This window comes from Neolamprologus multifasciatus, chromosome 13 (assembly GCF_963576455.1).
Source record: "Neolamprologus multifasciatus chromosome 13, fNeoMul1.2, whole genome shotgun sequence".
Taxonomy (NCBI): Eukaryota; Metazoa; Chordata; class Actinopteri; order Cichliformes; family Cichlidae; genus Neolamprologus; species Neolamprologus multifasciatus.
The window spans coordinates 10,834,215-10,859,632 of record NC_140451.1 but is presented as its reverse complement, the minus strand read 5'-3'; the positions used below and the strand labels follow the sequence as shown (position 1 = coordinate 10,859,632).

The 25,418-nt window shown below is 39.4% G+C and overlaps 1 protein-coding gene and 1 long non-coding RNA gene across 2 annotated transcripts in view; both read right to left on the bottom strand.

Annotated features, from left to right (window-relative positions):
• wdr11 (WD repeat domain 11) overlaps nucleotides 1-25,418 on the bottom strand; it is a 62,879-nt gene that overhangs the window by 17,762 nt on the left and 19,699 nt on the right. The window contains exons 10-18 of the mRNA XM_085182564.1: nucleotides 25,085-25,261; nucleotides 15,703-15,787; nucleotides 12,187-12,293; nucleotides 8,374-8,449; nucleotides 5,780-5,888; nucleotides 4,485-4,606; nucleotides 3,821-3,968; nucleotides 953-1,059; nucleotides 459-573 (exon numbers count right to left, since the gene is read on the bottom strand). Coding sequence (XP_085038690.1) covers nucleotides 459-573; nucleotides 953-1,059; nucleotides 3,821-3,968; nucleotides 4,485-4,606; nucleotides 5,780-5,888; nucleotides 8,374-8,449; nucleotides 12,187-12,293; nucleotides 15,703-15,787; nucleotides 25,085-25,261 — 1,046 coding nt within the window. The remainder of the gene's footprint in view (nucleotides 1-458; nucleotides 574-952; nucleotides 1,060-3,820; nucleotides 3,969-4,484; nucleotides 4,607-5,779; nucleotides 5,889-8,373; nucleotides 8,450-12,186; nucleotides 12,294-15,702; nucleotides 15,788-25,084; nucleotides 25,262-25,418) is intronic.
• LOC146505092 (uncharacterized) lies at nucleotides 22,939-25,078 on the bottom strand. Its single transcript, XR_014877562.1, has 2 exons — nucleotides 23,883-25,078; nucleotides 22,939-23,199 (listed from the first exon to the last, which is right to left on the bottom strand). It is a non-coding gene; the product is annotated as an uncharacterized LOC146505092 (long non-coding RNA).

The window sequence follows — 25,418 nt, the reverse complement described above, 5'->3', positions numbered from 1 at the left end:
TGGATGTTGACGACTTTGGTAAACAAAGCTAAAGATGAAGCAGGGATTCGCGTCGCCTTCAGAACCCAAATCATCCATCCTGCTATGCTTGAGCTTTTACATGTCAGGAGAAAGCTTTTAAGAATTGCGTGTGTGTACCTATACAACACACTGTAATGACTTGTCAACGCAACAGCCGAACTGCAGCAGTTGTATTATTATTACAGTGTTAGCTTCAGAAAGGACATTAGTTTAATGCACCCCATAGAAATACTGTCATGCCCCAGTGAATGCCGTTCTATGAAAACCCATTAAGCGTGCCACAGTGAGCCCGTAAAACACTGCTATGAACCTGAAGACTTCAGACTGTTGCTTTTTTAACTTATGAGCTACGCAGTGCAGTGAGGGTATGAATGCTGGGAATTTATAGCATCTCATCTGCAACTACCAGCCTGTGGAGTTATTGTATAGAGTCTTACCTCTTTGGTGTCCCAGACCTCTGCTCCATCTGTGTACATGACCAGCAGTTTTTGGTTACCCTTCCCGGGGGCGAAGCGAATCTTCTTCACCCAACCACGATGTGTTGGTATCCCCCTAAAAATGTCAATTAATAATAATAATAATAATAAATGACCTTATTTACTTTGTGGATTTGACTTTTCAGCTTCATCACTCACAGGTTCATTCAAACATGCTCGTGAAAATGAGCCTGTGTGGGTAAGTGCACTACATGATGTACTATGCACAAAATCTGAGAGCACATCAAAGGTCATATAATCCATTTTATGTGCCATGTATTCAGAGCAGGTCAAAAGTGACCCATGTGCGATTTCAAACATGAAACCTACAACCTCTGAAATGGGCCTTACTGATCGATTTGCTCATAATGTTTACAATCTATGAACCGTTTCTTTAACAAAGCATCAGAAAGCAAAACTGGAGCTATCATAACGTTTTTCAGTCTAGCTGTTACCTCGACAAACGAGCTTTGAGATCCCAGAAGTTGAGATTGCCATCCACATCGCCAAGCACCAGGGTGTCACCTTTCCAGGCAATACACGCTATACTGCCCATGCTCCCCTGCAACACAGGAAGAAAGAAAAAGGTGTTAAAGCAAAGATGATAAAGTGCTAGCCTCACAAGTGAGTCGCTCTAGCGGTGTCCTCTCAGTATTAAGATAAATTGCAGTTGAGTCCATGATCCTTCAGACATGCAGTCTGAAGTTTATGATTACCCATCATATAACTGGAGATAGGCATCAAAAGGAATTAGGTCATTATGTTCACAAGTCACGTCTTTAATGCAGCCAACCATTGCGTAGTTAAAAAAACAAAAACGCGCAATTCAAACAGCATAAAAGCCATCCCTTTTCCCTCTGCAATAAAACATCTCGCTGCAAGGCATTTAATGTCAGGGCATGAAGAAAACAAGACAATAAATTGATATATGTGTGGCAGCTGAGTGGTAAACAAGCACAGCATCTGAGTTTTGAATAAGGCCAGACTATGCTGTGAAGCAGAGTGCCAATGTTAAGATGTTACGTGTCAGCTCATCCTCAGTATGTGATAGCCCAAAACTTTTTCGAAGACTTTGGCTCAGTTCCCTGGCAGAGATATGAAGATCTTCTATCATCCGGAAAAGACTGTAAAACCTTTGGGGTATGCAAATCTTTGAGAAATAAATCTGAAGCCGTCACAAAACTAAGGCTTTAAAATCCCCAGGTAAACCGCCGGTATCTGTCTACGTGGCGGAAAGCAAAGCATTGAATAGGCAAACAATCCACCGGATCACAAAGGAAACTAATATATTCCATAGGCTTCCCTTTAGAAATGCTACATGAAGTGAGATAAATGTTACTCTGTTAAATAATATATTAAATGATAATGAAAAGATATGAGATTGTGCCATCTTCAGCGATGACAAAGATGTGGGCAATCAACACCCGACGGCAGCAGGTGCTACACTACAGCGTGACTAAGCACTAAACAACTGCAAGTTTGAACAAGGTAATGAGTCCAAGAAAGTCAAAGTCCTCCAAAAGAAAGGGAGGCTTAGGTAACTGAAACTTTCTTAATTAACAATCAGAAGCGTTCTTTGTTAGTGGTGACATGTCAGCTTGTAAGGTAATCAAAGCATCCTACTGTCATGATGTTACCAATGCATCCTGGATTCACCCGGGTGAAAAGAAATCCTGTCTTCAGTAATAGCTTGTTTCTTTTTACATGGGAGGACACTTTGCTGTCAGAGCGGATTAATAGCTAGGTTAACATGTACTTGCTTTACATATAAATACACACACACTTTCTTTTTCCTGTAGCCTAACTCATTGCTCCCTATCAGTGAGGTGAACATTTGCTAAACGCTATCTGGGACAAACTGATGACACCGTCAAATTCGCAGACATTCAGCTGGCCGTTTGGTTCTCAGGGGGAAAAAAAAAAAGAGAGAGAGAGAGAGAGAAAACTGGCAAAAAACATAGCGCTGTTCAATTTATCTTTGAAACCTTTACCTTGATTACATTTAGTTTATGACTGAACGGACATTAGGTTGGCAACATTTTGTTGGGGAGCCAAAATCTATATCATCCCCTGCACAAGTTCTCACAAATAACCTGAAGGACACAGGATTTTAAAGAGGGAGTGGTGGCATTTACTTTATCGAGGGGAAAATTGGGCAGACACTGCCTAACAACCAGAACGCAGAGCTTCTTTTGAGTAAAGTGACAAGACCGTGCAGATATAAAGTAAAACACATAACACCAAGGAGATATTTAGCCTCTAAACATAAGAGAGCCCAAAGTAGATAAAGAACATAAAAAGAAAAAAGAGCACTTATTAGCCTTTGGCTAACAAAATGACTGGAAGTGATGGATATGGTACACAGCAGAGGTGGGGGAAATCCAGGCCTCAGGGGCCGTTGTCCTGCAGGTTTTAGATGTGTCCTTAATCCAAGACAGCTGATTTAAATGGCTAAATTACATCATCAACGTGTCTTCAAGTTCTCCAGAGGCCTGATAATGAACTAATCGTTTGATTCAGGTGTGCTGACCTGGGTGATCTCTAAAACCTGCAGGACACTGGCCCTTGAGGCCTGGAGTTCCCCCACTGCTTGTATACAGTAAAGTGTGTTATGAAACAGTGAGTAAATACATAAACAGATGGTGGAAGATGGCTGATCAGTAGTTACACTGTCAAAAACTTGCTGAAATGAGCCCTTTTCTGGTTTCAGGGGGAAACTACTGTGAAATTATCAGCAATCAAAGGATGGCCAACAACATGGGTGTGTGGACACAGCCACAGCAGATTGTTGGAGCAATATTCACTGATTTCATTGGCACACAAGAGGAAGTGAGTGCACAGTAAGCTCCTCGTAGGCTATGCTAACCTCTAATGGTGTTGCAAACCTGGCCCCAAATTTGCCCAGACGGTTAGGTGACAGAATATTTTATTCTGCATATACACTATTTAAAGAAAATAATGCACAACGGAATGTCACTTCTTTATTGTCACCAGTATCTTGAAAACGCAAATGTTTAAACTAAAATTTTAATGTTTTTCCTCACAACTTATTACAGCAACAAAACCACAGAGAGAGAAAGGTCACAGTCAGAAGGAAAAGGAATGACAAGAGACAGACTGATGTAAAGGAAAAACCTGATTATGATCTGTGTGTACAAAAAGGATTAACATGATATTAACAAAATGAAAAGAGGTCGATATAAAGCGGGGACAAACAGCTTTGTGCAAGGATCTGTGTGGACGACCTTGAAGCAGTACAAGAGCTTATAAGGTAAAGAGACGAGGAAGAAGGAAAAAAAAAAAAAGACAGTCTCGGGACTCACATCAGGTGGAATTCTTGCACCATCTTTGACTGTGTTGCCCTCTACAGTGATGTGGTACACTTGCCCATCTGTGTCAGTGAATACAAAATGCTCCCTGGCTGAGATAGCCTGGCTTGTCTCCGACTTGCTCTCAGCATCCTGCAGGAGACTGTAGGGAGAAGGAGACAAAAAAACGATACTGACTATTCTCCCACCTAAGCGCTTGTCTTTGTTCACACTTTCTCGTGTGAAATATTTTGGTTGGACATCTTGTTATTCGGCTCCGCACTTTGACAGGGCTTTACAATTATGAGGAGTCTAGCGATTCCCCAGCAGGGGTGGTTGTACCGCAGGAGGCACCTCTGCAGTTGCCAGAGGGGGTGAAGAAAGACTGTCAAGAAGCTGAACTAATATGAAAAACTAGACACATATATGCACATATATATATCAGCTGTTACACATGAGTCCTACATGACATGTGGTTGAATAATTTATTCTTTATTACAATGTTTTCTCAATGAAACATAGTAAGGACTAAGGAATTTGTTCTGGACTGTCTGTTCTCTTAAGTTCTAACATTGGGACCATAAAAAGTAAATACGATCTCAGCCAGATGGATTTAATGCTGGATTTCATAAATGTCAGTCAAAAGGCTTCCAAGATTCTGGAGCTCCACAGCACTCACCTGATTACTGAGGATTCAACGCTACTCTGCTCGGCATCTGACACAGTCTGCCGAGCCATGGCCTCCCTCGCAGCCATCTGCTTCTTCTTTAGACTCTTCAGGTTGTGGGATGGGGACCATTCCTGTTGGCATAACCGGGGGATTGCGGTTTTTGTAACAAAGCCATCTGTACAACACATTTGCAGACACAATAGCAAACAACTGCAGCATAACCCGCAGACAAAGACAGACTGAGAGAGGGGAGATCTGCACACTCACATAAATGAAACTAAGGGAGGCAGGAGATTTGTTTCCCTCAGCCCTCTTGTCTACATTCTGGTGCACTGTGGCTACAAGTCTGGGTGAGTCGAGGTTGTAATCAATATGGAAATGAGACAGCAAAACGGTGCTAGGGGAGGCCTGCATGTATTATTAAGGTTACTGCCATTTTTATTCACACTGTGGACGATTTTTACAGCCTCACTGTAAAGTTTGTCCAGCATAACTCTTGTTTTATGAGCATTTCTCTGGCCTAATGAAGCCACTGCTGTTTGCTGAGCTTGGGGAAATTTTCCAGACTAATCTTTCAAATGACCCATGCAAACACAAGGCGAGGATGGGCCAAAAAGTATGAGACTATTAACACAGGAAAGAGTCAACAATGGGTGTTTGCAACACTTTGTAACACAAGTTAAAATAGTGTGGAGTTAAATGAACATTTAAAAGCAGAAATGATACATTCCAGCATGATGATGATCTGTTGTTCTCTTAGTGTTGTGGTTGACTGGTCGTCGTCTTTCGGATGCTCACCTCAGCAGATCATCAGCCTCACCCTATGCCCAGCATCCTCCTCTGTATGTCCTTCTTTACTACATCCATGAATGTTTTCTATCGTCATCCTCTTTCTCTCCTCCCTGGCAGCCCCATGTTCAACAACTTTCATTCAATACATCCACTCTCTCTTCTCTATACATGTCCAAACCCTCTCAGGCTTCCCTCTTCTGACTTTGTCTCCCAACTGTTCAAACTGATGTGTCCCTCAGGTCATTTCTAACCCTGTCAGTCCTGGTCACTCCCGATGAAAATCTCTGCATCTTTAAATCTGCCACTACCACCTCCTGTCTTTTTGTCAGTGCCACTGTCTCCAATTCATATATCATAGCAGGTCTTACTACCATCTTGTAAAGCTTTTCTTTCACTCTTGCTGCTGTCCTTCTGTCAAAAATCATTCCTGACACTCGTCTCCATCCCTCCTGGACTCTGTTCTTTACTTGGTACAAAATCAAATTTTTATTAGTGTGTAAATGTGTTTGTACCAGTGCAGTAACAGTGGGGAAGTTCTTAGCCATCTCCCGGAGAAGAGTCCCAGTCCGGATGTCCCACAGCTCCAAGGGTTTGTCTCTGAACACGACCACCAGGTACTGCCTGAGGAGGACAAACACGAAACACACATTCTGAACAACCAATCTAAGGCTTGTTGTGGTGTAGCATAAAGTAAGAAGTTAGCAATGTATGGCTAAAGTAATGATGAAGACACGAGTTGTTTTCTTTATTATGCGGTCTAAGACCTTTTGTGTTTATATGGTACAACAACTCCTCCTTTATATTCAACTCTCCTTATCATCTTCTAGCTTAGTTACACCACTGTTTACAGTGTACAACAGATTAGATATTCTGACGTGTAACCTGATGTTTATCAGACTAAATCCACAAAATAATCACTGTCCAAACCTGTGACCGAGCTAACAAGCTGTTGTTCTACTGTGCAATTACACAGAAGCCAATATTTAACCTTCAGCTGCTGTACAGGAACTTAAGCATATGAAAAAATATTGTCTTCTTTCACTGTAAATACAAACAGTAAGTTATAATTATTATAAGATTGTGCTTTGTGGCCTCCTGTAACATGTGATGAGTCTCCCAGTAGCTGTACTTTTTTCTCCTCCCTATTATAATCACCTCAGTAACACACAGCCTAGCTGCCTTTTAAAGTGAGGCTGTGCAGCTTTGGAGTAAAAGAAGCAACTCTGGAAATAAAATAAAATACATTTTTAAACTAATATTGCAGAAAATCCCTCAAAAATCAAAACGTGGTAGGAGCAGTCACAGATGATCTTTTAGAGTGAACTCAGTTTCAGAGGCCAAGGACAAGAGAACCACAACAAACAGACACAGATTGTGAGTGCAACTGAAAGAGGATAGTCAACATTTTCAGAATCTTTTCCAATGAATGATTCATTATTAAAGAAAAATAACTTAAATATTTGGTGCGACTCTAAGAACGTTCTTCAGCCTAACATCTTCAACAACACTAATCGGCCTGCAGTTTGTTGCTAACCACTTCGCTATGGCGTTTGTTGTCGCTTGTCCTGCTTTTGTTTATCTATTCTTCTCCCACAAGTCTGCCGAATCCTCCCGCCACTGTTTGTTTGGGTGGGTGATTTGGGCATCAATAGCATGTAATGTATTTAAGTAATACTTCAGACTTGAAGTACTCCGGTGATAAGTAAACTCAACTTTGCAGAGCTTTACAAATAACTTTAGTTCTATCAACACTGCCGTCTGCAACAGGTTTAACATGTCCATGCAAAAGATCTCCACCTTTTCTGTCCCTGCACCTTTTTTCCTGTTTCGGTTTATGTGAGCGCTGCAGCATAGGTAGGCCCGCCATTAAGTTTCTTTAATTTCTCTCTCTCTTTGCAATTGCATGTCATCAGCCAACAGTAAGCCTAAAGCCTTATAAAATGGAGGCAGTAGGTGAAGCAAAGTCTGAGCAAAATTAAACTGAGACTAGCTACTGAGGTTGACTGTGTTTGGCTTGTGTCAGTGCTTCGAGTTTGAGTGTTTCTATATTCATTAAAAGAGCAATGTCTAATCACTCTGGGTTCATTCTCAGGCCTATATGTCCACAAACTTTAGCACACAGGGTTTGCTTCTGTTCATCTGGATGTAGCGTTTTCAGTTGCAGAAACGTTTTGCCACTCATCCAAGTGGATGTGGACCCTAATTTGCTAGGGTTCATAAACCAGGACTAGGGCTGATTAAAAGGAGAGCAATAAGATCATGTGCTGGTCAGTTCAGACTGAGACAAGTGTGTTTACTGCTTGTTACTCAAGCTTTGAAAGCAGCTCGTGGAGAGGATACAGTTTACTTAGTAGAATGCCATTAGGAGTACATTACTTGTTTCCTCTTGTGTTACAGCTTGTGATATAATATATAACATTCTCGTGGCCATGGCTTCTGTACTGACCCTTACATTTACTGCCTCCATTTTAGCCCGTTCCTCTCATGAGAGGAGGAGAAACTTTATTGCCACTGGCAATAAAGGAAAATGCGCCATCAGTAGTCGCCCAGTGTAGGCTGAATAATTAGATGTCACCTTCCATTACAATACATTACCTACCTTATGCCATTCGTAACGTATACACGAAGCTTGACAAAAGATGTTGGACTTGAAAAAAAGATGAAATGACTGTCTCCCAGAGAGCAGCAGAGTATGCAATAAACAGCTGGTGTATGAAAACCTTGTTTATAGTTTCATTTCTTAAAAATGTGTGATGACTGTAAATGAATGTTCTATTTTTTTCCACTGAATAACACAGCCCCTTCAAAAGATAAGGCAATGAAAGAGAGAAAATGAAGTTTCCAAAATGCTGTACAACATGAATAAATGAAGGTTGGGGAATAATTACAAATGAAACAGCAAATTAAACTCTCAGCTTTAAAGCCCCTTTCACAGATTTCTATTAGAATTGGATCCGAGTACGGCAAAACCACGAGACCACTCACACCTTTGCGTGAAATGTACACTCTGTGCTTATAAATGCAGATCTCAGGTAGAAACATCAGCAAGTGTGTGCCTCTTATTTGTATTTACTTTTGTTGGTGTTGTGGAGAGTTGGTGACTTACTTGAGATGAGACACTTTAATCATCTCAATGGGTGGCTCATCATTTCCGCGCTCGCCTCTGAATGCAAAGCATCTGCCTGGAAAGCACAACAAACACACACCGAGAGGGAGAAAGTGAGAGGCTGAAGGAGTGGAGGCGATAATCGAAGACAGAAGATGGTATCTTTCCTTATACCTGTGAAAAAGCTGATCCATCTCATTTTCTTTTTAGTGCCAGTGCATCCTGGTTTTATCTCTTTTGTCAGAGCCAGGAGGGAAAGCTGTACACAACTCATTCTAACCATCTGCTCTAATCCGTGCTTAGCACTCGCAACTTTCCGGTCACGAAATTCGACATTATGCAGAGCATCAAAGTGGCCCTGCGAGCAAAACAAGAATGCCCTTCAGGTGCACTGCATCACATTTGCCAACAGAAGTGCTTATCAGATTTCGCGAAGGGCACTAAAGAAAGGTGTCCTGATTGAAATGTGCAAGTGATAGAGGTGCCTGTTGCAGGTTTAACCTACAGTTGTGTTGATGACGGCACGTGAGAGCTGTGGTTCATTAGAGGCTTATGAAGCACTGCTCACCATTTACGCCTTTATTTCCTTACTTATATAAAGTAGGAAGAATCACACAGGTTAAATGTGCATTTACAAAAACACACATCGCAACTACGACCCAGGGTGGAGCAAACACAGTAACAGAAATACCAGAAAGGGAAATTACATTTGACTTCTCATTACCATAAAAACTGTCAGAACCTGAAGCGATTCCATGAATGGATTATTTTTGGAAAGACAAGTCAAAGGGTTGATGCCTGAAATGATCATGGATGTGTAAGTAACAAGTAATCATCAACATTTATGCAATACATTTTTACATTGTACACGAGGCGTTTCAAACTGAGTGCAGAGCTTATCTTTACTGCACCTTAGAAAAATCCTTTCACAGGAAAAACAGCATATCCATTTAGGACAGCTGCTATCACTGCTGCAGAAGCCAAGTACCACCACAACTGACAACGTGAGGACAGTTTCCCATCCAAGAGTCTTCAACTTTATCAGGAAATGCTGTAAAGGGCATTAAGTGGATTAATGGGTGAAGTGAAAACATTTAAGAGCAGAACACACTTTTGCGCATGTTCACTTTCCCTGATTAACTGAGATGAACACACATAAGCTCGAGTAACAGAAACAAATCTGTGTGGCTTATAAAATCTAGACCATAATGTTCAGGAGTAAACGTAAAAGCTTCACTGTGTAATTGTTCTTTTAAACATTAAAGAAAATGTCAAATCTTCTATGAACAAAAATGCAATTTAAATACTGTATGGATATTGTTTAGACTTGAAACCCGTGAATACTAAATTCAAAGAAGCATAATGCATTCAGTTAACAAAACAAATAGTCCTGTTTTTCTGAATCAATGACATTATTATCTCAGAAACTCAAAGAAAACTTTCTACTGAAAAAAAAATATTGCCCTGTTTTTCAGAATTAATGAGATAACTTAAACTCCCAAAACAGGCTCCTAACTCGAAAGCTTGATTTCACGAGCAATAAAGGTCCGACTGCTTAGTTTAATACAGGGAGATACTATCATGTTATAAGTCGATTTGAATGCATTTCAGATCCTGGAGAAACGCTGCAAAATCCAGCACATATTACTCATGTCATGAAATCAATCTCTCAAGTCAGCAGAAGCTCTTTTGAGATTTTAAAATATTTTTTTAAATTAGAAAACAGGGCAGATTTGTATTTTTTTTTATTAAAAATGTTCTCTGAAAAACATGTGCATTGAGCCTTTACAGAAGTTTAGGTTGTAATCGGTAAATAAGATGAGCTGAGTTAGAGAACGGTATGTTTTTTTAGAGGTGGGAATCACCATACATCCCACGATACGATATTATCACAATACTTAACGCACGATACGATATTATTGCAATTTTTTAAAAATATTTTGCAATATTCAGATTCTGTACATAAAAGTAAACTTTATCAATATTCATATTATCTAATAACAAAGTCTCACACTCAGTCTTTCTCTCATTTCAGTCAGTTTTATTGTTGACAAACTGAACGGTTTGTATTACAGTCTAGTCCAACTTAACTGAATGCAACCATCTGGTACAATTATAGCTATTCTAAACTATGCAATTTGTGAAAACTATGCAGCCCCTTCAGCAACTGAAGAATTTGAAAGTAAAACAAAATATAATTTTACATTAAATAAAAAAGTTTTAAACTTAATTAAAATAAAACATGTCTTAAATTAAAATAAGTAAACTGTCATGTTTATTGCTGCCATAAAAAAAAGTTAAACACATTTGAACAGTGTCAGGATTCTTGCTCAGAAAAAAAAAACTTTTGTAACAAAATATCGATTTCTGCTGTCCCTGTATCGATACATTATTAGCAAACAAAATATCACGATACTACACAGTATAGATTTTTCCCCCACCCCTAATGTTTTTATAATTTCATTGGTCTTAGGGAGCCGTTTTCCTCGTGAACCTAGCGCCATGCTAGGCTAAACAAATGAAATTAGCATTGATCTTTTCCATCGAATTCTTGGTAAGACAGCCAAACAGAACATATTTTCCAAAATATGATGGACTAAACTGCACAACAGAGACATAAACCTAGACAGTGAAGGCTAAAGATCCTGTCTGCACCTCTAGGATGTACAGGTGGATGACAAATTAAAGAAAAAAACCCTTGTTTCAAACTCTGTCATGAGTGATGTGGTTTCTTCAAGCATGTCATTGTAAACCATATGCTACAGCCTTTGAGGTCAATATAAATGTGGTCTTTGTGAATTGTTACACTGACACGTTACACAACGGTGTCCACCAACACATTCATTTTTTTTTCTTTTCTCTGCGTCTCTTTAAACTTCTTTTAAATCCAGAGACGTAGAATAAATGCTAAGACACATTGATGCTATTCTGGCAGCACAAGGTGACCCAGCACCTTTCCTTTAATTTGTCACCTGTCTTTAAATTTGTATTAAAGAACAACTGAATGAAAAAAACGATTAAGTGTGTTGAATGGCGTGTGGTATTGTAACCGAAGGTAATGTCACAGACTATTAACTTTGACAATGCTGGTGCTTAAGACAGTTAATAAAGTGCCGTGCTTGCTTTGCCATTGTCCTAATGAACACAGGGCAAAGGCTCAGTAAATGAACCACCATAGTGACCATAATTCTTTTTATTGCAGCCATAAAAAAACCTGGAGGAATTGGAAATATTTGACCAAAGCAGAAACGACTTATGGAAAAGAGGAAAGTTCTCATCAGTTCTTTGCATCTAAAAAATGTGCCTGATTTTCTAATATTTTAAAAAGAAGTAACAACAACACATATTTTCAGTTCCACTGAAGCCATTAAACATAGTTTTCCTCATCACCCGAGGTTACAAAGAAATCCTGCTTTCTTTCAGCTCAGAAAATCCAGCATTTCCTATTTCCACTCCTGTGGGAGGCAGAAACACAATAATTCTATAGAAATGTAAGAAATCATGATGGATCTCACTTTCAGAGCTAAACTTCCTTAGGTGGTGCCCTAACACTGTTTAGTTTGGACCTTAATTTGGATACTGTGCAAGTATTCCCTGGAGGGAAAATGGAAGTGTCTCTTTGAGAACCACACAGACAAAGAGAGACAGATAAAAGAGAAAGTCAGAGCGACAGAGACTGAAGTCTCCTTTTTTTGTGTTGGTAAGGGTGCAGAAAGTCAAAAGAAAACTCTAAAGAACAAAGGATAATACAAAAGTTGTGGTTGGTACCCTCAGGTATAGATGATAATACGTGCGTGTGTGTGTGTCTCTCACCAGTAGGCAGGTCGACATGCTGCAGTTCATTTCGCACCAGCCCCATGTTGTTGGGTGCAGAAGTGGCAAAAGACAGGAAACTGGTAAGACTCACCCATTCTATCCCCCTGTGAGATAAATCAATGCACACACAAGATTTTTAGTTAAACTAAAAAATAAATAAATAATTGTGCCATCTAACAGTTGCAGCCTAGCTGTAAAACATTCCCATTAACACATCCAAGCGTGGTGTGAGGTAGATGGGTTTCGTTAAAGCCCAAAACAGATCGGGAAGGAGCAAAATGAAGCTAGAGAGTGTGAGATTAGGATATTTTTTGAAGAAGCTGGCCCAGTGGAGGGAGCACAAACTCCACAGTAATGAGATGGTAAATAGCCACATGATTAATTAGTCAATTTCCCCACTAAATGTAAATGAGATGCTGAGAAACTGGGCTTCTTTCGGCATGGCTGTGCAGGGCAACGGCTGCTGGACTCATCTACATAAAGCATCTCTCCTCTCCCAAACTCATAAAGCACACAGCTTTAAACCTAAGATTGTACATCACAGCACTGCACTGTGTTCCACCTGTGTCTGTATATGAAGAGAGAAGAAAATATCTATTTATATGATAAAAAAAAAAATGCACAGGGCGAAACATCTATGAGATCTGTTTAATACGAGCAAACACGTATTTAAGCAGCGGACAGGTCAACGGAATACATATTGTATGCTGAGAGCGCAGAGCAGTGTTTAAGGAGACAAATTACAAGCGGATGAAGACATGAATCCTGAGTGTGTGAGATTATTATATTATCTTATGTCATGTCGTGCCCTTAATTAAGGATTGTGAAGCTATTATGTAGTTTTAGTTTGCATTATTCTCCTGAATTATAAGAAGGTGATAACTATTACATTTGTTAAACTGATTTGTATTACATTAGGCTGCTGATTTATTGTGAATGAATGATATTGTTTATGATGCAGTATACTGCTGAGTTATAAGAAACACTGTTTTCAGAGAGTCAGGACCTTGCTTTTTCTGATAGTAGAGGAGAGAGAGAGCACATCCCACGGGAGCTTCACTCCCACCGTTGTTAAAGGCAGACAAAATAGGGAGCCAAGGCCATAAGTCAGGCTCGCTAGGAGTTAGAAAAAATGTGAATGTTTAGGCTTTTACGACTGCTGAAGAGCAAACTCCCAGTCACCAGTAACCAGGCAGAAAAAGCCACTGCCTCATTTCTCCCTTTAATCCTTACATACACAGAAGGCGTTTCAAGTAACTTCTGCTCGTGTTGCGCAGCTCATTAAACTTTGTTGAAGTTTTGTATTTGTGGATACCAACTTCTCTCATTAAAGAAACCCTGGCTCTACTTGAGCGGATGGTGTGTTTGCTCCCAATCAATCTCTTAACAGCATTAATTGATTCAATCTTGTGCTTAATTAATCCTGGTCAAATAGTTTTGCTGCTCATTAGAGAATACTAACTAATGAAGCACAGTTGGCTCTGTGCTGATGTCTGGCGGTTGCATTGTGGGGCAGCTTTCTACACAAAGACTGTAAATAAAGATGGGGCCTTTATTCCAGTGTGGCGGTTATTTTTAGATTGCTCCCTGGAAGTCCCGTTATGACCACTCACGCTTGGGCATCTCTTTAACTCCGGTCTTTAACATCAACTTCTCCTTTAAACTAAGTTGATATTTGAATTCATGTTGTTTTCTTGCTGAAGAGCCCGGAGTTACTAAGCGGAGCAGGTTAGGAATGGGACCAGGAGCGGGCTCGTCATCTTGTCAATATGCATAAATATATGCATCGTGAATTCGTCCTTCACTGTGTGACTAACAATGAGGTCTGTTTTACATTCTGAGGCAACCAGGCGGAAAACATTCAGCAGAAATCACCTGAACTGTGACTTGTACGATCGTGTGCTGGCACGCAGTACACTGAGAAGTTTTTTGGCCGCGCCAGCACATTCACTCACCACTTGCCCCGCTCAGATTTCAGGTTCAGTGGCACACTGGAGCAGATCCAAAGTGCATCACAGAGGTAAAAGTGTCAGAATGGGACTCACACTGAGTGATGTAAACATTAAAAAACAGCCACTGTGTTGAAAACACAGGCACAGAGGACTGGCAAAATTGAAATCGGGTAGGTTTTTGATTTTTATAGACCAATTCAAAGACAGTTTGGATCACATCTTGTACATTTGAAGATACAGCATGTATCGCTAACCAGATCTGAAGAAGTGCATTAGGACAAATGAGTTAAAAGAATAGGAAAACTGCACTGAAACAAAGTCAGATTTTAGTCAAGAACATCACCCCAATCTGTCTCCTAATTAGAATAAACAGCCTGAACACTTACTTGATATGAATTCGACATGACTGAATGGTGCCCTTATAAATATGTAAAATGATATGTGATGTGGATTCAGCCCAGCAAGCGTTCTGCCTAATGTGTAACCAGTCTTATAGTTTTATATGTCTTTCTGAGAAGGCACAGAGACATACACAAATGCAGACAACGCACTGCTTTCTCCTTCCCTGGATTTCTCTGTTACACCAACAACAACAACAAAACAGAAGGACGAGGTCTTTTCAGCAGCTCCCTTATTTCCCAAGAGGTCGCAAGAGTGGATGGATCCACACGTTTGATCTGGCACAGATTTCACACCGGATGACTTTCCTGACGCAACCCTCCCATTTATCCAAACTTGGGACAGGTATTAGAAGTCCACTAGCCTGTGACCCTCCTCCTGAGGCTGGGTTTGTCAATTGAACTGAGAATCTTTTCCATGTAAGACAAATGCATTAACCGCTACGCCACTGACAACAAGGAAAAATGCAACAACAAAAAAACCCCCCAAAAAACAAATAAAACTTTTTAATGTTTTATTCTAGTTTTTATTGTGTTTGTAGTGTTTGAGTTCCAATTAGCAGAAATGTCAACAGCTTCTTACTGCATCTGTTTTTAATGATCACTTTCCTGATTAAAATGCGTAGTTAATAACAGAGGGAAGAAGGTTCCTAATTTAGATTACTGCTCTTTCCTGAACTGCCCCTTTGATCTGTGATTGACAGCCTAATTAATTAGCTGCTTAGACTTCAGGGATTGGTGTGTGTTCAGAGCTAAGGGTGCCACAACATGTCTGAATACTGGTGTTGAGTTTCTCCCTCAAATAAGTAAAATACTTTAAATGTCAGTGGGAAACCAATAAATCACTTTTCATTTTTTTTCAAGATTTGATTATTGTACTTAGTTAAACCACCTCACTCTAATAAATACTTGAAAAAATATAAACCAAATAGGGAATTATTTCTCGTAAACAAACGTGTTGACATAGCACATTAATTGTGTGACAGTGAATTGCCTGAATCTGACTGGCTCCTGGGATTTGTCTAACATGTCATTTAGCTGATGTTTCAGCTAAAGACTGCCATGACTTCATATACTTGCTCATTACTGAGACTGAACTGTTGAAGTGTAAAAAAGTAAAAATAAAAATTTGATAAAAACAATAACAGAAACAATAGTCTTACCTGACTTCACATGAGTGAACGCTGAGTTCTTTGTGGAGAAGTCCACTCGTTAGGTTGTAGACCAGCACAGACCCGTTGCTCGTGCCTAAGCAGAACAAACGGAAACAGAGAGCAGGGAGTAAGACATACGAGCCAGGCTGATGCAGAGAGGAAGAAAGGTCACAAGCCAGAGTTGCTTATCATAGCAGCATCTAGCCTCCAGCAGTATCAGAGACACGGTGTGTCAGTGTGACACCCCTGTGTGTTCCCTGTCACTGCAGTAGGTGTGGAAAGAGGCAAAACATCAAACCCCGTGTCATTCAGCTCACAGCCCGAGAACATCACAGTTTCATCTGCTGCTGAAAACGGCAGAACAACTCGATCCGTCCCTAAACTTTACCTGATTAAATACCGCAAGTGACAGTCGACACTCCCACAAACTCGAACTTTTCTTAAAAACATTTGTTCATACTCATATTGCACTTTTAAAAGTGATTTTCTGAGGTTTGCTTATGAAGCTAAAAACATTTTTTGAGCAAATACAAGAAATGTTTTTTTGCCCTGACATAAATTCACACACAAAAAAATCAAACTAAGACAACTGAGTCATCACTTTGAATCATTTGCATCTTCTAAGGATGTGAACAAGTTTAAGTTCTAAAGCCTCTATATCCCACCTTAGCTTAATTTACAAAGTGGAATGGCATCATGCCTATTGTGCATATGCAAAAACTCCAATTTAATTTTCCTATATATGCAATAATATCCTTTATTTGCACTCTTTGCTTTAAACCATAGACTATGAAAAACTACCAAGTAGTTTGAAAACAATCAGGAATGACAAACTATTATAAAAAAACCCAAACTCTACAGTGCATCTAACATCTAATAAAGACTCAAGTTTAATGATGTCTGGAAAGCATTTAACTGGGTCTGGGGCATTCCTTCTGCAGGTGCAGAGACACATTTAGTTTTTGCAATTATACTGACTGTGACCACAGTGACTATGATCACATGCTGACAAAACATCTGGAATCGGTGATAGGCAGTGTGGCATGGGTGTTTGTGTATCCCCTTCCTTCTCCTGGTGCTGCTAATAGATGGCATGTAGTGTGGGCACAAAGATGCTTCAGCAGGATTTGAACAGGGAAGGACTGAGTGGAGATGACATTCCTGCAGCGTGATTCCTCACAGCCAGTGTTTGTTTAGTTTATGCAAGGTTAGTCAGGCTCTGTACCTCGCAAATTATCACCGTATAGCTTCAGAGATTGTTAATCTATTAAAAACACATGTAAAAATGTCAAGTTGTTGTTTTATGTGGATCTGGAATACACTTCTTGGCTCAGCATAATGACTCCAATGCTTTAGCTCCTTGGCAAGGTCACTGGAAGAACAAGACTGAAAGAAGTCGTGCTTCAAGAAATATATTAGTGAGCATGCCTGCTGAAAGGCCAGCCAAGCAAGCTGTCTTTCCTAGTCCCAGTGTTTATGCCTAGTTAACTAGCAACTGGCTGTAGCCTCATATTAACCACACAGACATGAGAGTGTATAAGTCTCCTCTAGCACTTGCTCAATAAGACCACACTATTGTTTATTTCATGTAGAATACAAATACGATGTTTTCTGACCAGCTATTTCTATAGTGCTAGTGGTAGTGTCGACCTTGCAGTTTCTATCGAGACTAAAATAATAAGAATATCTCAGAGTATGTATGTCTTGAGTTGTCAGTTCTATTTATTTGTCCTGTAATAAAATAAACTGATAAACCATAAATGAACCTTTATCAAAAAGACAGCGGGAGTTAACTATCACAAAAATTAATCATTCATTTTAATCAAAAGTTCATCCTTTAAACATTCTGTTTTGGCTTGGGCATGGATAGTACTTGGCGATACAGCCTCGCTAGCGTTTACTGATGATTTCAACACAGCAACAAGGTCAAGGCTCAGATCAGCCAAATGCATTAAAAGTAATTGGAAAACATTTTAGCATTCAGCAACATAGCACACAGTCCTGAACAAATGGTCCCATCAGATGTTATCACAGTGAAGAGTTGGGATCAGTGGGGACGATGCAAAACATTCAGGCAGGTACAAGCTAATAAATATTTTAGTTTTGTGTCATCATACATTTTATGTCATTTTTTATGTAATATACTATAGTATTCTTTTTTATTGCTGGTATAGAATGTGTAGCAAAATATTTCATTAACAGCGTATTTAGACAGATTCTTGCACCTTCCCATTTAACCTTATGAATTCCTTGAGAGTACCAGAAATCATTTTATCCTAATCCAAAAATTAATGTTTCAATACTAAGTGCAACTGATGACAGATCTGAACTTCATCTGCAGATGAACCCAACAAATTAGGAGAAGGGGGAAAGATAGAAAAAGAAAAGAGATATTATAAAGTGGAAGCTTTGAATGGATTCTTTTGTGGGCTACAATCCCGATTCCTTTCTGACAGGCCACTGGAGCTGATAATTAAAATCCATCAATCCGATAATTGCTTTGCTTTCTGAGGCACAGTAACTGCCTTCATGTTTATTTTGTATATTTGTTATTGATAAATTTAGATTTTACTTTATTGATACTTTATTTAAATCATCTATTTTCTCTGGTCCAAACCACACAGTGGAGTGTAGCTGTCAGGAAAGTGTGGATAAATAAATATTAGAAGGCTGGAAGGGATATCAGTCTGTAAGTGTTTGTATAAGCCACTGAATGAGAAGGGTGTGGGCCTTGTACCTATCAGTAATGGAGCTGTCAGATCCCCCAAGGCTTACAACTCTTTAAACAGGAGACCAGACAGCAGTGATTTTGGGAAGCTCCTTGGGTGCAGAGCTTCTGTAACCTTTCCTAAGAGACGAGACCAAGAGCAAAAAAAGACTGGCAGTGGGGAAAGTGAGAGACGGAAATGAAGAAAACAGAGTTGGGAATCCCTGCACTTTGTCTAACTGTGATGAAACTGTGGAAGGCAATTTCAAACCTCAGTGCTTTCACACCATCAGCAGTAGGTGCATCTCCTGCTTTAATTGCACCAATAGAAGGTGTAAAAAGTCTGTATCCTTAGCTGTTCCCCTGACTAGTGTCTCATAACTGAGAACTCAGTGTTTCTCCTCTTTAACTTGTGCACACATTAGGGAGAAGCCTAAAGCCGACTGGAACAGAGGCCAAGAAAATGATACTGCATGTGCCAAGCACTCATGCGTAAATCAATCTGGATTTACTGATCAAGTAAAATATACCAAAACCCCCTAGAATACCTGCCCCAGTGCCAACCGTGGCATCAATACTGAGGAGGTGAGAAACGCTACTGTAACTTTGACTCATTGATCATTAATGATCAAGGAACTGACCTCACAGCCCATTGTTCATTCAGTGGACTGGTTTCAGTTATTGTGCAAATGTACTGTTTATAAGGTTGGCGAAGCCTGCAGTCAGCTGAGACTGAAGAAGTCACTTGGATGAGTGACGAAACGTTTCTCCCACTGAAAACGCTGCGTCAAGATGAACAGAAATGACTCGTAAACAGAAACAACCTAGGGATTTACTTACCTGGATGGTTGAGCACGCATCAAGACAACGTAACCTTGACTCGTTTTGCATTTGATGATAGCGTAAGTAGGTAAAGTAAGTTTAAAAAGTTTATTTATTAAGCACATTTCAAATTCACAAAGTACTTTACAACAGGAAACAGGAAACTAAATTAGAAAACAGACAAAAAGAAAATAAAATAAAACTGTAGATTGAAAAAATCTTGACAGTGAGATCTTGCCTCGAGACAGACTGTTTAGTGCTTTGTATTTGCATACAGGAATTGTATATATGACATTAGATATGACATTACAGTAATCTGAGCGCAATGACACAGCGAGTAACAGACTCCAACTCTCCAAATGCAATATTTAATATTATTGTAACTTGTACTTTGTGTGCGCATTCCCTCTAACTGTGCTAATAAAATAAAGTGGCTATAAATGACACGCATTAGCCTCAAGATACCAATTTAATTAAACATACTTCAGCTTCTGAATTATCTGGACGCTGCCTCCACCTTTCAGCAGAGATTGTGATTCTCCTTCTAAATCCTCGGTGTAATTAGCCAGCCCTTCAAACTTATTATTCACAAGGCATTTCACTGGAAGTGGAACAAAAGACACATTTCAATAATGCAGCTAGAGACTGTTTAACTACTTGACTGTGCAAGATGACAACGGGGACTTGCCAAATGATGTGCAAAGAAAACCTAATCATCCTGTTCTAGCTTTAGGTTCAAAATGCTACCGAGAGCCAGCTGTGCCAAGTCACCCCACACCATCTGCAGCAGGACGAGCAGCCACTCCAATCCCTTGTTAAATTGGGGAGGGAGGGTCAGTTTTTCTACTATTGCTACCTCTTCATTCATTTCACTCCTTAACAAAAACACACACACACCTAAGACAATTTGCTATTAACAGTTTCAAGTTTTCCTCTTAGCTCTTTTAGAACTATTGCACTAATTAGGCGATAATGTGCAGTGAACTTAAGAAAGTTCTGTCTTCCATAACTGTGGACCTGACAGGTGTATAGCAAAAGTAAACAGACCAAGAAAATGGTTGTAAGACATAGAGCTTGAAGGTATCATTATTCATCTGCCTGTCTGTAGGTATGAAGCAGGCAATGTATCTTTAAGGTATGATTAATTTATGTGTCCAATGTCAGGGGACAAAGTGTAACCTATTTTTCAGCCTGACAACTAAACCGAAGGTTTGCTGCAACGGGGAGCGAAAAGCAGCCTGCCTAGACTTAAAATGGAATTTGGCACAGAACCACGAGTGTGTGTGCACGCATGTCTACACACATGAAAAGCAATGGCAAAATGAGAGGGAAGAAACACAATCCTGCTCTTAATTTCCCCTTCAAATTTAGACTTTCATAATTTTACGCATCATTACTGTAGTGAGGGAAAACAAAATTGCTATGCCCATCTAAAACTAATAAATCCAAACTTTGACTGCTTCTCTCTCTCTCTTGACTGGCAGCTGTCTTAGGAGAGTAATAACAGAGGATGATACTTCAGATTAAGTCTATGCCTTGTGCCATCGTTTACAGAGACCGCACAGTAGAATTTGATGGCCCGCTGCTTACTCACCGTCTGCCTCAAGGACATAAATTACAGCAATGATATGCATATTCACAAATCCTGACATGCACTTTATTTGAAAAAAATCAATTTTGAGTTGTTTTTTTCCAGCTCAAACTTGAGATTGTGTTGCTATTTGAAATAAAGACCTGTTTAACTTGCTTGGCTTCATATCAGCTCTGTTAATTTCCTGTTAGGGACAAAAAAATTGATGACAATTTGAATAGCGTTCATTTTTGTGTGTGTGTTTAACTTTGCAGCAAAAACTCTTAAGGTGACAAACGGAATCAAATTTATGTTTATATATTTTTTGAGTCAACTGGGGGGGAAAAAAAACCCTAGAGCGTTAACAAAGAGTGTCGATGTGCATGAAATTAAAATGCGCAGCTGCAGCTTATAGCTGCATAATCATTTCATCTCGTCTCCCTCTAAAGCATTCTTCACTCACTGGATATTTACAAACAAACTTTGATAAAATCCAACCAGGCTTTTCCTCAAACAGATCTGTGGTAGTTACACACGACGGCAAGGGCGGCATAGATGAGTCAAATTTAATAAACATAAAAACAAAACGAACCCTTCTGTGCTTCCGTATGGCGAGCCAATCAGTTGCTGATAAACATCCATTTGTGTCTTCAACTTGGCATCCTTTTAGAAATCGAACTGCTGGCAGTGCACCTCTATACATTTCACTCATCAATAAGATTAGAAAAGCACTATATACATGCATTGCCTTAACTATCTATCTGTTAGAGTTAGCCTCGTCTTAATTGGCTTTCCTACACAGCTAGAAACTATAATTTCTCCAGACACCACTTCTAAAGCTGAAATTGCACTGCTGGTATCGGTGGGACTTCATTTTATTTTATTGTATTTTGCAGCCAATCGTTTAATGGAGATTGTTAAGCTGTTGGGAACAACAAATAAAATCATCACTGTTTGATATTACTCATTTTATAAGTCCATCTCCCCCCTTTTTAGGCTACAAGCCACTCTTGAGCAAGGAGAGAAATAGAGACATATAGGCTGCTGATATCTGCTTAAACATGCAACAGTGAGGTGACATGCATATTTTGTGCTAGTTTGTGCTAATCTTCAGGTCACCTTTGATCAGAACATGTCCTTCAATGAGCATATTAAACAAATATGTAAGACTGAGAGTGATGCCGTAAACCTAGTTCATTCATGACTTCTAGGCTAATCAATTACAATTAGACTATTGTAATTTATTATTATCATCAGGTTGTTCTAAAGGTTCCATAAAAAGCCTCCAGTTAATACAGGGACATGAGAGAAGGATCATATTTCTCTCAGATATTTTTTCTCTCAGATAATTGAACTTTAAATCCTTCTCATGAACTATCAGGTCTCATCATAACTTGAAAACCTCCTTGTCCTTTCTTAACCAAGCACTTCGCTCTCAGACAGCAGACTCACTCGTGATTCCTTGGATAGAATAAAAGTAGAATTGCCTCAGCCTGATAGCTGAGGCAGAGGCTTCAGCTATCAGGTCCCTCCCCTATGGAGCCATCTCACAGTTTGGATTTGGGAGACAGACACTCTCTCTCTATGTAAGAACAGACTTAAAACTTTCCTTTTTGATAAAGATTATAGTTCGGATTGGAACAGGTGACAATGAACCATCCGTTAATCACGCTGCAGTTGGCTCAGGCTGCTGTGGGACAGCTGTGATATGCTACACTGTGACACACTGAGCACTTCTCCATTCACCTCTTTTCCCTTTCCAGGTGTTTAGAATAGAATGAAATTATTATTATCCCACATTGGGGATTCACGATTTTCTGTTGTTGTTGTTGTTGTTTATTTACCACTGCAAGATGTCATTACTTTTTCATCTTCTTTCTCTCTCAGTCTGTGTTTTTGCCTGTCTCCCTATGCTTTGTCTTTTTTCCTGCCCCCCCCAACCAGTCACGACAGATGGCTGCCCCTCTCTGAGCCTGGTTCTGCTCAGAGAGGTTTCTCCAGCCCACTTTCACACGGTCTTTGCACACAGGGGGTCATTTGAATGTCTGGGTTTTCTCCAGAATGCTGTAGGGTCTTTACCTTACTGTGTAAAGCACTTTGACTGTGACTGTTATTGTGATTTGGTGCTATATCAATAAACCTGAACTGAAATGTATTTTCTTTATTAGCTCATAGAGTTTGAAAAATACAAGCAGTGGAAGCATTCTGCACACTTGCTACACTTGTGAGGCTGAGCCTCTGTGTGAATAAGGTGATAACAATTCCAATCTTACAAATACAGGGAACTTTCCCTCATTGGTTACAGCAATGCTGTTTCTCTACAGTGTGGATAGACTGATTCAGGTTATTCACTGAAAACATCTTCACACTCATCATGTGGTCTGTCCGGATATTTTCAGCTGTGGTTCTGTGAAGCAAACAGAGATGGACAATTTAAAAAAATCCAGTCATAACAGTGTAGTAAGATTAGCAAATCACACCGGAAGAGGTCTCCTGACGCATAGAAAAACTGGGCATGGTAGAAGTGAAACATTAAGTCAATTATCTTTTGATAACGTTTTGAAATTTTCTATAAAACTAAAAGAATGTCTGTGCTCGTATCTGACACTAGCAGCAGCTACATCCAAAACGAACTGAATAAGGGGCTTTCTCTGTCTTAAAAACAGAAAAAAATGGCACAGTCGGATTGTGGAATTTATTGCTCAGGGCAGTTCTCAGGGGTTCTGAAATCACAATATTATATATATTACTACTCATTCTGGAAGCCTCATAAATATAGGCAGGTACACACTGGTCTCTAGTCTGTAGTATAAAGCGGTATATAACAACTATCACTTAAGATTCTGTGAATAATAATAATAGTGAATAAGAGCTTTTTCTTTTAAGTATTAGCTGCTTTAAGGAAATACGAGTTATCTGTGGGATGTAATCAGTGCACCGGGGCCAAAAAAAGATCACTTAAGTATTACAACTGCTGTTGATCCCTTTTGTAATGACATTACAATAAAATGTCTTTATAGCTACTAAATGCCAACAGAAGAAGCAGAGATGGAAATTTTACACACAGTAAATATCCGTTAAAGAACTTACATCCATGAATTATATCTGGTTTTTTTTGTTGTGTTAGTCTTCTATCAGGCATTCCTCCATCTTTAAATCCCCTCTGGCATAAACAAACAGAAATAATAAAGACGGTAAAATGCTAAAAACACTGCAGCAACAACAGCAATTAAATCATTAAAAATCATCACCCAAACATGTCAATGAAAATTCATCTGACCTTTAAAATTGAAAAGAAAAAAAAAACTTTTGTAAGTAGCAATAACAAAGCTAATCCAGGTAAATAGTAAACAGAGAAACAATACATAAGCCTTCTATCTAATTTCTTTTTAAATAACTGCAGCTTGGAAAGGAACCACATTTAGAAAAGAATAGATAAAAAATAAAACTATTTATGTCAGTTTTGTGCATTCTTACGGTAAAGCCCTCCACGCTATAGAACATCAATTATAAATGAAATGAACTAAAGAAAGCTTGTTTTCTTCTTACCATTCCAGTGTCGATGATGTTTAATTATCGTCTGCAGTCAACATGCATCTTCACACTGAGAGACGGGAGGTTTGAAAAACGCAGCACTGGTTTCCAAGGTAACCAAAGGCGAATCCAGTTTGAGTTACAGAAGCGTTTTTAAAAAATGAACAAATGCAAAAGATAACCCGGCCAGCTACAAAGGAAGAATATGTCCCCGAATAATAGAACCAAAGTCCTTTTTCGCTCCACAGTGGGCCACGAACTCGGTCTCAAATACCAAAGTGCTCGTCAACATTAACTTACCCAGCCTGACAATTACTCACAATACAGTCAATGTTTAAATGTTTTGCCACCATTAATTTACAAATGCTTTGACATCTAATTCACTTGGTTGTGCATCAAGGGCTTGTCAATAATAGTAGGTAATGATGATAAAACAGTAGCAGTACTGTGTTAAAATCTTTAGTGGACTTGTAGGACTGCCAATGTGAACTCAAAAGAAAGCAAATCGAACGTATACAGTTCAACAAAAACACGACATTTAGACTAGAATTAGCTGCATTCACAGTTTCTGCAGAATTTACCAACGTCCAGTAAAATTAACTCTGTTATGTGGTTATTAATGATTAAATGATGATATAACAAATCAATAGTTTTTTTCCAGAAAAACAGAAACCTCATAATGCCAGCGGTAGTGACTCATTTGTCATAAAGTTTTGCAGAATTGCGTGACTGTGAGTAACTGGTTGCCTATTACCTACCTACAGCCAGAAGGGGTTGATAGTGGTTGATATTTTTGGTGGTAAGAGGTGGACACATTCGGATGGCAAATGGTGGCAGTGGCAGACCAGACAGCAAACCGGTTAGCAGGAACTTCAGCTGGACTTCTTGCTGGTGGGAAGATGTAGGAAGAGTCTCACCGGCTATCAAGGTCTGACCTGGAGATGGAGAAAAAAAAGATACAATAAAAAGACAAGACGTCAAGTGTTAAGTTGGACATAATGTGAAATACTACCTCTTATTTGCTCCTTATATAATGAAATAACAACAGGTTTGGAAAATCTAACCTAAATCAAGACCTTTCTTTCATTATCA